We start from the raw sequence: 15,383 nt of genomic DNA, 5'->3' as shown, positions 1-15,383 counted from the left end.
GTCTCATATCGGTAAACCATAATCGTGTTGAAATAAAATAAACTTTATATATAAAAAATCTTATGTGGATAGCACATCCTTCTTTGACTTCCATTGACTTACTTGTTCGCCTATTAAATCGCATGCACACATTTTGTTAAAATGAAAAGTACATAAAATTTATTTCATTAATAACTTTGATATTTTTTCATATTTATTTTTTCTTTTATTGTTATTATTGACTTATTATTTATTGTATTTTTTTTTACAATTAGAGGTTAATAATTATTAACAAATCAATATATTTAAATTAAAAAAAAACAGTTAAAAAAAGGAGATGAAGTCGGATTCGAACCGATGTGCCTTCCCCTTCTAAAATCCAAATATTTCATTAATTAAAATTTTGTCTATAATTCTGGAACCAATTAAAATAAGTGCCACTTATGATATATCGTTGAAAAGCTCTCAATTAGGGCTAATATCTGCAGTTAAGAAAAAGTCCAAAATCTAATTTTTTTTTTTTTTTGGCTTTTTGGACACTTTTGGTACAATCGAAAAAAGATGCACAAGAAGATGTTACAACAGTCCTAAATCCACCTAAATCCAAGATTTCAACATCCTACGGCTATTCGTTTTTGAGGTATGCGAGATGCATACGTACGTACAGACGTCACGCTGAAACTTGTCAAAATGGATTCAGGGTTGGTCAAAGTAGATATTTCCATTAAATTTTTTCGAGATTTTTTGCGGTGTCACAATACTCTCTTTACTTTGTACAAGGAAGTAAAAATAAAGAATGGAAGAAAATGAAGAAAAATGAAAGAAAATGCTCATATCAATGCTCTTAAGTAACATCAAAACTCTAATAAAAAAGAATTGACCAATAGGAAACTTTCAGATCTTTTTTTTTCGTTTCACTTCATTTAGTTATTTCTTTTTGTTACTGATTATAGTTTAGATTTTTTTTCTCAGTTTGTTCAGTCATATTATTTTCACTTCTTTTCTGTTTAAAAATATTACTTACTACTAATATATTTCAGGTTTTTTTCTATTCTTTTTTATAAAAATCTTCATTTTTTTTTTTAATTTATTTTTTTTTATTTTTTATTTTTTGTTATACAGATTTAAAACTTAAAATATGTTATTTGAAAAATGTTATAAAAACTTATCCACGTAAAAATACGAGATCTAGAATGACAAAGATAAAATGTACGTAATATACCTACCTTAAACAATTTATTTTTGAATATGATATAATTACTTTTTTTTTGGATTAGTAGATTTTTTTTGGATATAATCACTTAAACGATAAACAGATCACTTTTTTAGTTATATAATCATTCCAACTAGAAAAAGTGAGATATAAAATGGTTTCTTACACTTTCCCGACTTTCAGTGACCCAACACTCTTCACTTACCCCACTAAGTGTATATTAAGTGTCATAATCAAAAAGATTACAAAACCATCTCATACGAGATGCAAATCACTTCCAAAACTGGCATAGCGATTCTCAATAAAAAAAAAACATCCCATAGCAGGTTTTCTAAGAAAATTTATACGGGTAATATTTTTCCATTATCTTCTTCAGTGACCCATTCCAAACCCATTTCAATGAGGAAGATTTCAACTCTGATGTAATAATACCTTCACTCTGCTGATTAAGACTGGTTGTATAATGAGCATCATTAGTTACAGAATAAGCAACCTTGACTTTTGTCTCTTGTACGTCAGGTGCTTTACATGAATTATAGCTATAAGAAATAACGGTAGAGGTAGCATAAAGCAAAAAATTTAATGTACCCTTTTTATAAAAAACCTTTGTACTATATATATTATCTTTATATTTGTAGAGGAAATCCTGAAAAATACATATCGACAAGCCAAAACCATTTATTTATATGTAAATTATATTTTTCCTGGAAGCGAAATTTAAAGTAGAAATCAGCTGATTTATTCTTTATATTTTAACCCACAATTCTTACTAATTTTTACTAAGACGACACAACTAAACTACGAAATTATATGATTAAATAAAATGTAAAAAGTTTACTGACGTATTTATTTTCTCTCGATGATCAAGATTCGGAAATTTCACCATATAGCATATCTACAAAAAAGGCTTGTGTTTGCTTCCCACAAATATTTTGAAACTTCTGGTAACTTTTTAAAAAAGATGGGTAAGTTTGATTTGGTATTTGATTGTACACAAAAAGAATTTATATTTTTGTCGTATGACAACAAAACTTTGATTATTAATAATATCGACTCTTTTGACTGAATAAGAAATTTTTTGCGTTACTTTTTTAATTTATGCCTACCTATTTTAAAATTATTTCTCTTTTATGAGTATTTTCATCCCTAAGCAGGTTTATCACTAAATTTTAATAAATTTTATTTTCTGAATTAAAAACATTTTGCCAGCTGTATTATTAATGGCCAAAAAATATTTAAATACCACAAAAAACAGACCAATGTGAATATCATTGGTGTAATAGTAAAAAAATTTAAATTTTAGTTAAATTAACAAAAAAAGGTTTTCAAATTGTAACTGGTTAATATGAAGCTAAATTATTAGTTTATTAACTAAAAAATCTCTGTTCTGATAACTACATTTAAACAAAATTTGTATTTTGTTATTAATCTCTTCTTTTTTTTTAGAAAGTATTTTTTATATAAATTTTAATATAAATAAAATCTGATGTGGGCACCACATGATTTCCTTGTCCAACTGTTAAATTACATATACACAATTTTTTTAAATGAGAAGAAGATAAAATTTTATTTCATTAATAACTTCTGATATTTTTTCTTTTTTTTTATTATTATTGAATTATTATGTATTGTAGATTTTTTTTACAATCAGAGGTTAATAATTATTAATAAATCAATATATTTAAATTAAAATAAGAAAATGTTTTTGAATTACGCGAAATACATACGTAGTACGTAGACGTCACGCAGAAACTAGTCAAAATGAATTCAGGGATGGTCAAAATGGACATCTGAAAAACGAAATTTTTCGTGATCACAATACTACTTCCTTTACTTCGTACAAGGAAGTAATAAGGAAATCCGTATATAATTAGATTAAATAAATAATTATGCTAAAAGATTATAAAGTTTAAATTGAAAATAAAGATAAACTTAATTTTTTTTTAATTTATTTAAAATCTAAACCAATACAGTACTTCGATCATTCATAAATGAAAAGGAATTATGATAAATTTCAGTTAAACAAAATACTACTGACATAATCACAAAAAGGAATATTTTCAGCATGGTTTTCCAAATTGTTCAGCATGGTTTTGTTTTTTTTAGTTTTTTTCCTTTTACTTCGTCAGTGCCTACCGATTACAATTTTTAACAATAGAAATTGCTACTACGTTTTTAAGTAAAAAATTGTTTAATTAGTTTCTGAACATAATCTTTTCGATTTATTTTTATAATTCAAAATAAATTTAATTTTTCGAAGTATTTTAATTTTAACACCATCTTGTGTTATGTACTGCCTACTTGAAATAAAAATCTTACACATTTTTTATTGTTGAAACCGTTTCATTCAAGTTTTAATTTATCGATCAAAATTTAGAAATAATCACAGAGGAAATTAGCCGAAGGATTTTAAATGTAAATTCATAAAGGAGGTTGTATAAACAAATTTAAAAAAATATTTTTCAGCTCAACCCTTGTTGTATTATTCACAACTATTATTTTTTCTACCACCATTTTTTTTTTAATTTAAATTAAAATTCTAGAATAAAATATTATTTTACAATTTAAAAAATCTATTTAAGCCTAATTAAATCTACCTTTTATCGTAATATACATTAATTACGTGTAGGAAGTAACAATTGTGTTAATATTATATTAGATGATAAAATGTGACTTCATTTAAAGAGATATACGTAGTTATATTTTTTTTTTCGACGTGTGTATGTAACAATTTGTAAGACACTTATATTAACATTAGAGACTGTAGTGTGACATTATAGTACATATTTTATTTTACCGCATCGTAAGATGTTCGCCCTCATGTTTCTATATTTTAAAAGTAGAAAAATAAGAATAAAAAAAAAATACAGTCAGAAGGATGAAGAAGCGGTTGTAAAGAAAAACTCTTTTTCTTTCTAGGGTAGCCATCATTAATCATAGCAATATCGCGGCGACAAACTTCGCCCTTTTTGCCCTTCTTTGTCTTCTTCTTCTGAACTCGACCATCCTACAATTTTTTCGTTTTTTCCCCTTCCCCTCGGTATCCTCTAAAGCCTATTTACCGCGTGTAATATAGTATCCATCTTCTGACAAAACAGAAAAGTAAATACCTACTTTTTTCCAACTGTAATTACCGTTAAATTCCACTGTATACAATATATACGAAGACATTTTTAATAATATATTTACCGCCACGTTTATGATTTTTTTATAAATATTTACTCATTTCTTTTATTCTGTCACAGTTTTTGAAATATTATGCCTCAATAAATTATATTCTGATCGGGATTACAAATATATATATATTTTTAGGGGAAAGAACTGTTATTAATTTAGTTATAGACTGATATTAAATGTTATAAATTTTATATTTAAATACGCGTATTAATTACTGACATTAAATTTTAATTAAAAACCACACTATTAATTTTTCTCACACATTGCTCCCCCGTTTAAGAAAAAATGGTATTTAAAAAATTTTAATTATTTTTTCCCAGGTTTAGTGGTCAGTTAAATATATAATTATGTTTAACTCAATCATCGGCTTTACCATTGTATTTCAGTTCATTTTCCTATTTTTATGACCTCATACTCATATTATAGCTTCTACTTGTAAGTAATGGGAAAAATGAGATAATGAAAAAAATCTAGATCTTTAAACTTGAAGCCATTTAACAGTACTTGTAGAAATGTTCGATTTTAAATGTTAGGATTTAAGCAAGTTTTGAATTATAAATTAGGCTTATATCATTTTCTTTCTTTCTTTTTCCTGTTTAGTCTCCGATAATTACCGTTCAGATAATGCTTCAGAGGATGATATGTATGAGTGTAAATGAAGTGTAGTCTTGAACAGTATCAGTTCGAATATTCCTGAGATGTGTGGTTAATTGAAACCCAGCCACCAAAGAACACCTGTATCCACTATTAAAATGACTTTACTAGGACTTGAACGCTGGAACTCTCGACTTCCAAATCATACTGATTTGGGAAGACGCATTCACCACCAGACCAACCCGGTGGGTTGAGGCTTATATCCTACTTAACACTTTATCGAAATTAATGTATTTTAAAATTTAAAAGGCAATTATTTAAGAATATTTTATTATTTAAGAATTTTATTATTAATGTACAAACCTTATAATATTTATAATTTAATTTTGTGTAAAAATTCTGTGACCGTTTAATAATCTACATTATGGATCAATTATGTGAACAGATCAGAATGTCCTTAAAGGATATACTTCCGTGCCATCATCACCTTCCTAGGGATGGCTCAACAAATAATAGCGCAGTCATTTATCCCCATCTTTATCCTCATTCCTTTTACATATTCTCAGAAAAAGAATTTTATGTTATTTTCTATCGACTTTTCAGAGGTAGAACAACGATTAGGGTAAAACATAACTGAAATTCATTGTGTGATTATCAAATATTCTTGCACGATATATTTTCGTTTTGTTCACCTGCAGAACAGTTTTCTTTCATTTACTTAACTATATTTTCAAAGTTTTCATTAAATATCTTAACATTTTTTTGTGATATCCAAAACAAATATAATTAAGTAGGGGTATATTAAAGGAGACACAAGATGCCGTTTCGAATTGATGCAGGACTTCGAACCTGGTATACCCTATGATTACTCAATCATGCAACCACATCGACCTGATATCAAGCAACGACACGACTGTTTACGTAACCGATTGGAAGAATCAAATCTAATGCGCTCTGGACACGAAAACTAACATTTTTGGGTTTGATATATTCATATATGTAGACTTACGTATTTTTTTCTCTTCAAACACAGTTTTTTAAATTCTTTGTTAAAGTACAGAAGGGACCTTCTTTGTTTCTGTACCCCCTTTATCCCATCTTTAAATTGCTGTAATCGTACACGCTGACTAGCACGACTCATTACGCTCGAAAATGACATTGCAGTCTGTGAAATAATAAGCATCCCATACCATACATACTAGGGTAGATGAAAAGTGAAATGATTTCCCCATCCCTTTTATAGCTCATCTGGATATATTGTTCAACATCAGCATGTCAAGCCCAACGAATCGTTGGTCATCTTCAGGTTCACTTTTGCTTGTGACCCTTAATATTTATTGACTACTGACTACAAGAATTGATTGTATAAAAAATATCATTATTCTCAGAGAAATCAGTTCTGAATAGTAACTCAGGTATTTTTAATCCATTATAGTTATAATAAATATTGGTATAGATAGTTTAAAACAGTATCCTTTCAGTCCTGAAACGGTTTACCTCTAAATAGTCCTGAAACATTACCTCTAATAATTTTATTATTTGCCCTAACCCGCCGGGTTGGTCTAGTGAAAAAAACACGCCGTCATAAATCAGCTGATTTCGAAGTTGAGGCATTTTGGGTTCGCATCTGGATATCGCATCGGATATATTGTTCAACATCAGCATGTCAAGCCCAACGAATCGTTGGTCATCTTCAGATTCACTTTTGCTTGTGACCCTTAATATTTATTGACTACTGACTACAAGAATTGATTGTATAAAAAATATCATTATTCTCAGAGAAATCAGTTCTGAATAGTAACTCAGGTATTTTTAATCCATTATAGTTATAATAAATATTGGTATAGATAGTTTAAAACAGTATCCTTTCAGTCCTGAAACGGTTTACCTCTAAATAGTCCTGAAACATTACCTCTAATAATTTTATTATTTGCCCTAACCCGCCGGGTTGGTCTAGTGAAAAAAACACGCCGTCATAAATCAGCTGATTTCGAAGTTGAGGCATTTTGGGTTCGCATCGTAACAGAAATAGTTGCTATTATTAAAATATACATTTTTCTGCTAAGATCGTAATAATGTGTAGGTATCATTTCTATTGCGTTTTCTACATATTTAATATTTTTGTTCTACATTTCCGCAATGTTACAGTTTTTATATATTTTATTTTAATCCTTTGTTCAACTGTCTCTTCTTTGTCGAAGTTTAAATTGGCAATATTAACGACTCTTTGATGTAATTTTTTCTTCATTCTTGCATATTTTCTTTTATTTTCTTCAATTATATTATTTTTCATTTCCTCTATATATTATTTACTGCATCTACTAAAAAATATTACAAGTGTATATGCAACAATTCATTTGTATACATCAACTCAATTGTACATGAGTTTTGAAAATGGAATATATCCGAAACGCGTCAACATGTGATTTAGTTATGACGAGCTAATAAAGGAAGAATGTGTACAAGACTACACCTCAATTACACGTCACGAACAAGGGACGCGGCTGCTCTTGCTTTGAAATTCATCTTTTATTTATTTTAAATATTCTTTTTGTTTAATTTGATTATATTTTAGCAACAAATTTGAAATTCATAATTATGCTAGATTAAATCATTATCAAACGTAACTCTTTTGAAATAAAGTTATTTTAATGCTTGTAATTCGATATAAATTATTATAGCTATAAATTATAATAAAATATTTTTTATTCTACTAAGACTTGGTATATTCTTGTCACGTTACTACCATTTTTTATTTTTATCTTCATTTTGATTATCTGTTATTGTATAAATTATAAAACCCAACGGTATAATTTATATCACATATTTGTAACAGCTGTATCATTGGAGAAGTATTATTTCGGTTTTAGCATTTAATATTAAATTCTGTATTGAATAATTACAGCTAAAGTGTTATATACACTCCCTCCTCATCGTCATCCTCCTATTTCTCTTTCCACATTTTTTCGTTTTAATATTTATTTAAGTAGCGATAAGACACTCTAGGACCTCATTTAATGATTTTACAAAATCATTAAATGAGGAGTGAACCACACTATTTCTTTTTCATTTTTAATTTTTTATGTGACTACTTATCTTTCTATTCCTTTAGGAAGTTATGTGGCATGGAAGTTTACAAAAAAAAAAAAATAGTAACCAATCAATATTTTCAGTTAATTGATAATTGATAAATAATTATTTTTCTTCCTCCCACCATTACATCTCTCTCTCTCTCACACACACACTCTCTCTCTCTCACACACACACTCTCAATCCCTCTCTCTCTCTCTCTCTCTCTCTCTCTCTCTCTCTCTCTCTCTCTCTCTCTCTCTCCCTCTCTCTCTCTCTCTCTCTCTCCCTCCCTCCCTCCCTCTCTCTTTCTCCGTCTATCTATTCTGTATGTACAAATACGTCCTACAGGTTTTGGGTTTGAATATCAGAAGGCTTGATTTTTTAATGGTTTATAAAATGTATTTTTCATAATTAACTGTAATTGAGCTACACAGGCAATTTTTACTTTAATATTACTTTTTTATAAGGTACCCAGTAACCAGTTAAAACATAAAGCCAGCATAAACATTTATGTTTATGCACAACGTTTCGCTACAATTTTAAATTTCATAAAAGTACAAAATACAATAATTTACTATGTGCACAATACATTAGTTATCCAATAAACTGGATCAGTTCATCCTGTGTGTGTGTGTGTGTGTGTGTGTGTGTGTGTGTGTGTGTGTGTGTGTGTGTGTGTGTGTGTGTGTGTGTGTGTGTGTGTGTGTGTGTGTGTGTGTGTGTGTGTGTGTGTGTGTGTGTGTGTGTGTGTGTGTGTGTGTGTGTGTGTGTGTGTGTGTGTGTGTGTGTGTGTGTGTGTGTGTGTGTGTGTGTGTGTGTGTGTGTGTGTGTGTGTGTGTGTGTGTGTGTGTGTGTGTGTGTGTGTGTGTGTGTGTGTGTGTAATTAATTATATTATAGCTGCAAATTGCAGTAAAGAAAATACGTAGCTTTTCTAGTGAGACAGATATAAAATTATTAAAAAGAATTGATAAATGAGTCAATATTTTTAAAAAAGTTACCTTATAAAACAAAACATTATATCAAACTAATTATGTTCAGTTTACCTATTTTTTACTAAGATTTTATACAAATCAGATTCTACATTTAAGATGACGTTAAAGTTATCATTTGTTTTTGAGATACAAAAATTGACATTTTGTTTTTTTTTTAATTCTAAAAATGTAGATAAAAATGCACTATTCAATGGAAATTAATTTTTTCTAAAAGCTAAAACTTTATGCAATGTACATTTATAACCGACAAATTATTCTTCAGAAATTTGTTCTCAAACATATTCAATTGTGACAGATATTAATGTGGTACAATTGCAGTAGTTTTGTAATTTTTTTATTACGATTTAAGAATAAAAAATGAAAAATTATTTTACAAAATTAGGGTATAGTATTTACACTGTTTTTATTACAGTGTAATACAGAAAATGGGGCAAAATATAGTCTTTTATCTTAATTTACCTGTTTTAATAAAATCTAATAGTTTTTTCATAGATTTGTATTAACTAAATCAAGTACACTGCATGTTTTCTTTAAATTAAAATTTTTGTAAAACAAATTTTTTACGATTGCTTAAACATTAGTATGAAAATTTTGTAATATACGTCAGAAATGATTTGTCAGTAATAATATTATGAAATATAATAACGTATTTAGTAATATTTGTTTTGTAATTTACTATTGATTAAAATTTTATAAGAAAATTGCATATTTACCTAAAGACATCTTTTGTATAATTTCCTATCGGAAATTAAAAAAAAATTTTTTATCATTACTCTCACTATTCTGTATATAATCTGTAGGAAACAAACGCATCCGTCTACAAAAACAAATGTTTTTTGTTAACATATATACTAAAATAATGAATTTACTGCTTTACATTTCCGTTATAATTGGTGCTTCTCAAATTTTATGTCGGAAAACAAACAAAAAAAGATTTCAATGAAAATCACATTTATCTGTTGAAACAACTGGTACTTCCTTTTGATATTACTACATATATTTTTTTAATGTTATTTATTGTATTTATTGTGCGTTTTATAACATTTATTATTTTTTACTGCATTTTTTTGGTTTTTTTATAATAACATGTTATGATTTACAGACATTTTTTCGTCTCATAATTTAACTTTTAAATACTGTACTTATAAAAAAATATATTTATGGTACTACATATCTTTTCCGATAACTTTGAATCGTAGTAATTCGATTCATCTGTTAAACTTACTCATATTAAAGGCAAAGTATCCAAAAAGTTTTTATTTAAATACAAAGGTTTTCTTTCCCAAACAGTTTTATGATAAACTGTGTTTTCATTTCATAACAGTAATTTTCTTTAAATACATAACCTAAGTAAAACCTAAAGAAAAATTATTTTTTTACTGCTTTTTAACCTAACACGGCTTAATGAACATGTGAAACCGATAGAAAAAACTATTTTTTTCTAATTGCGCTTGCCCGACTTGAGTTTTTTTTTAACAACGGTTCCTCCCCGCACCATATTAACAACTTTTCAACTAATCCCTATTTAAGAGTTTTATATATATATTAATTTTATGTTCGTTTTAATAACCTGAATAAGAAAATGTGATAATACTATAATTTAAAATAATTGTTTTGGTAGTATGGATTGATATGAGAGAAAAAGTCTTTTAAAACTACTATTGGAGAGAAAAGTAGAATATTGTATCGATTTCGTAATAACATAAACCATATAATTGCTATTGTAGACTGTTGCTTATGGCAATGTGATGACTAATATTTTCTTGCTAGAATTACTGAACATATCTGCATTGGCGTAAAATGTTTAACCCCGTTTTTATTTACTGGATATAATAGTTATTTTTCATTGTTTAGAGAAACAATTTATTAATCTACAAATTCGTCGGAAAAGATGTACCACGACTATTGTAATAAAATTTATTTTTATTTTTTTTTTTTATAATTTGATTAGTTTAAGATACTTTTCCATCCCTTTCTGTTTTATGTTAATTTTTATTATCCCTTTTTTTCTGTACAATATGTACAGAAAAAAAAAAATAATTATAAATTATCCGATTTATAATTTGTAATGCAATTCTTTAGCTAAAAGATTTTATTCTCTCCATCTCTTACTAAGTTAAGTAACCCTGAATAATTTATTGGATAGCCCATTTACCTTATTATTTTTACCTGTCTATGTTATTCCTGTTTTCACTTCTTCTCGACGCGAGCGCTAGTTGTAGTCGCTACCTTTTTTTTATTATTCTATGAGTATAATATAAAAGTATGAATCACTTATTTTGCTTTTTTTTAATAATAATAGATATAAGAGAAATACTGTCTTATAAAAAATGTATACATAATTTTTTTTCACTTAAACATTTGAACATTTTATTAAATTTGTACTTATCTGAATATTATAGTGATTCGTTATGATATTACTTATAACTTTATTTTTTTATTTATTAATATTGATATTGATATTTGTTGCAGGTTGGATTTCAGACCGGATCAAGGACGATATGATCTTTTAATTTCAAATGCTAGTTATGAAAGAGACAATGGTCAATTTGAATGCCGTCTTAAAGCTGGTGGTAGTGGTAGAGATCTTCATTCACAAGCGTTTATTGTTACCGTTTTGACACCACCAGGACAACCTAAAGTATCTCCTTCATCTAACCCTACAGCTACTGAGGGTAAACCACTTGAACTTGCTTGTTCTTCGGCTGGTGGTAGCCCAGATCCTGTCATCAGGTAAAATTACATAATCTGTAACCATAGTTTCTTTTTCATTCTGCTCAATTAATTAACCCTATGTATCTTTTAATAACTGAATAATTTGTTAGAAAATGTACAAAGATTACAGAAAAGTCTATATATATACACACAATATAAATAAGACATCCATGTTTTGTTCATTTGTGTATATGTAAGCTTAAAATTGAAGAACCAGTGAACCAATCTGGATGATTCTTTTATCACTTTACTTATTGAAATTTGAGGAAAGTTCCAGGGATAAATTTATCCCCATATATTCATCTTTCTTTTCAAGCAGTAAGTTAAATCAAAACCTACAGTAATGTAGGTCATATGTAGACATAAGACATCTCAGGTGTAGATAAGAATGCAAATTGTGTGAATGCCATTCTATTTTATAAATAATAATAGTATCTCTACTGTCCATAATGTGAAATTTCTTAGCTGCCTTATTAGATGATAAAACTAATTTTCAATGAAAAAACTGAACTTCAATGATATAATTATTCAGGTGGTTAAACTAATTTCTCTGCAACAAAATCACATCTTATTGTTTCAGTTTGAAATGTCTTAATAAAATTATAGGTAAGCTTATTACCATAATTAAATATTTATTATGCAGAAGTCAGTATGAGCATTAAGATACAATGATGTCATCTCCTATCATTGTTTATCGCCTGTAAAATTTTAATTATGCTGACTGATATTTAACAAATTAGAAATTCTGACTAATAATTTATATTTATTTTTGAATTACTCAATAAAAAAAATCTCACTCTAAAATAATAATAAAAATATCCACCTTTTCAAATTTTACCTTTATCAATTTTCTATTTTTACTCACCATAGTACTTTCTTACACAACAATGGATCTTAGTTTTAATTTAAAAAAACATGTCTACATAGCAATAAAATACTTTAAAAAATCATATCATTATTTAAAATTAATTAATATTTTTTATAGAGCCAATAAAACTCTTTATATACTATATAAAATAACCTAAATTTTTAACTAGTAATGACAATGTACAGTCAAATAATTTTCTTTAACAAACTTGAAAATTGTTACCTTTCTGTACCTTTTGTATCTGCTTTACTATTATTTCATATATTTATTATTTGTGTGCAGCCTTTTGATATGGATTTTAATTACTTCTATTTTCTATTTAATTCTTTTTTTTCTATTCTTATTCTATTTTTTATATAATTAATTGTATATTGTTTTTTTACAAAGTTCTGATTTTTACCTCTGGCAAATAGAAGGCCTATTTTAACCATTAATAGCATACCTAACCATTACTATGAGTATATGATGTATACAATCTAACAATTTTATAATGATCTGAATAAAATTTTACTTATTTATTTAATGCAACATTTATTGTTTCACAATCTTTTCTAGTTTCTATAGGAAAATTTTATTTCTTTGTGTATGTTTGTTTTATTAGTTATTTTTGGATCTACAATTAAATTCTATAAGTAACAAACTTCAGTTTTGAAGTATATCTAAAAATATATTATTATTACCTTCTTTCTGGCTCAGTCAATAGGAAAATAAGGTTATTTTATATTTTTTCTAACAGATATATTCCATAAAAACAGTATAGCAGGTGAACTTGTTCAGTATATTTTATTAACATTTTGTTTTTTTTTCTAGTCATCAGTCAGTAGACTGGTATGATGCTATTCTTTATTCCTTTCTCTTCTCTGTTAATGTTTTAACCTTAACATCTCACATTATAGATTATCTATTTTATTTATTCCTACCTTTGTCTTATTATGAAGTTTTTATCATCTAAATGTCCCTCTGGTAATAGAGGGACAAGTATCTTTTACATGTTTCTCTATCACCAGATTAATTAAGGCTGGATGTCTGTATGTGAATCAACAAGGTAGTTTGTCTCTTTACAAGCGTAAAGTTCTCTCCTCTCCTATTCATTTTAAGATCTCTTCATTTTGAGTTTCATTGACCCATTTAATTTTCAACATTCTCCTTTACCTTTTGACAATCTGCTTTTGATATCTCCATTGTCCATCCTTGTAATTTATTTTACAACCTAAATTACAAAATTCTCCTGCTTCAGTTGTGTGTTGTGTTACCATATCTTATTATTTAATTATCTTACTTTTTCCATTTCATTACCTTCATTTCAATATTGTTTATTTTTGAGCTTAACAAATTGGGATTAACACCAAAATAAATGTAAACCTACTTGAATATGAAGTGAGACCTGCAGTGACTCTGTCATATCAGTTAACCACCGACTAACTCTCTTTTATATAAAAAGCCACCTCTTTTATATAAAAAGTTTAATTAGTACTTTTTTTTATATTCTGCTTTATATAACAATTATACAAATTACATTCAATAAAAATTGAAATAATCAAAGTTTAATTGTGATTATAAATTGTTACTTTATAAATAGAAAAGTTAAAACTCAAATAATAATAATAATAATTTATTTTTCCAAACTATTAATTTTAATTTGTTTTTTTAATCCAGATTGTTTTTCATTTTAATTAAAATTAAAATTAGTCTTGAGAGATTGCTGTATAGATGTAGTTACTGTTATAATTTGAATGAGATTTTTAATTTACAAAAGTTGAATGCAGTCTAAATGTAACAATCAAGACAAAACAAAAAAATATTTTTTTAATGAATAAGTTTCATTATGATATTTTAAATTTAAAAAAGTAAAAGAAAAGAAAAAACTTTGTTATGTATTTATCTCTAGGGAAATCTCCTTATGTTTACTAATATTCCCACAAACTTTTATGAATAATATTTTGCAATACTTATGTTAATTTTTATTTTTATTTTATTTTTCTTTCTTATATCACGTAAAATTTAAGAAAATATTAATTGAATAACTTAGCCTAACATTAAATTCACTAATTGTTTTGATAGGTAAGAAGTACCCTTGCATGTACACACTTGCTTGTATGTATATATGTATATATATTCACATGTATGTGTAAGGTTTATTTTATAATATTATATTGTAAATGGCTGTTCCACGTTTTCATTTTATGACCTCAGAACTAGGGTAAACCACTGTTGTAAGTTGTAATTGCACACAATACAATCTTAAATGGTTATCACACATAAGATAACATTACTATTATTTTCAGTCTATTACTTCATATTTATTAAAGTTATTTAGTTAAAACAGATCAAACAGTAGAAAATGTATTTACATTTTTTTCAAAAATAGATTCCTATTTACTCATACTGCAACATTTTAATTAAATGCAGTTAAATAATCAATCTAAAATTCCATTTGCCTCATGAATTGAAGAATGGCTGCTAACAACAGATTGATTCACCTACCTCATTTCATATCTGACAATAGACAAAGAGCAACAACATTGATGAAACTCTAAATCAAATTTCCTTTATGTTTGTAATCTGTAAAGATGATATGGCTTTCTATGTGAATGGCACAGGGAATCTTTGATTATTTTTTTTATTTTAACCATTTTCTTTAACAGTTTTTAACTTCTTCAACAACTCAGATTAAAATGCTAGATTTCCACTACAAGTTATCCTTACCCTACCATCATTTAATTTTTTATTAATGTTTTTTTCATCTGCTGTTTGACTGGTTGGATATTGTTC

At 27.0% G+C, this 15,383-nt stretch overlaps 1 protein-coding gene across 2 annotated transcripts in view; it reads left to right on the top strand.

The window, feature by feature from the left end:
- The window catches only part of ed (hemicentin protein echinoid), a 640,582-nt gene that overhangs the window by 594,147 nt on the left and 31,052 nt on the right, over positions 1–15,383 (top strand). For both annotated transcript variants that reach the window (XM_075368225.1, XM_075368224.1), the window contains exon 3: positions 11,501–11,761. In XM_075368225.1, the coding sequence (XP_075224340.1) occupies positions 11,501–11,761 (261 nt within the window). The remainder of the gene's footprint in view (positions 1–11,500; positions 11,762–15,383) is intronic.

Source organism: Lycorma delicatula, chromosome 6, assembly GCF_047948215.1.
Source record: "Lycorma delicatula isolate Av1 chromosome 6, ASM4794821v1, whole genome shotgun sequence".
Lineage (NCBI taxonomy): Eukaryota > Metazoa > Arthropoda > Insecta > Hemiptera > Fulgoridae > Lycorma > Lycorma delicatula.
Note: the sequence above shows the minus strand (reverse complement) of the source record. Positions and strands in the feature narration are given on the sequence as shown.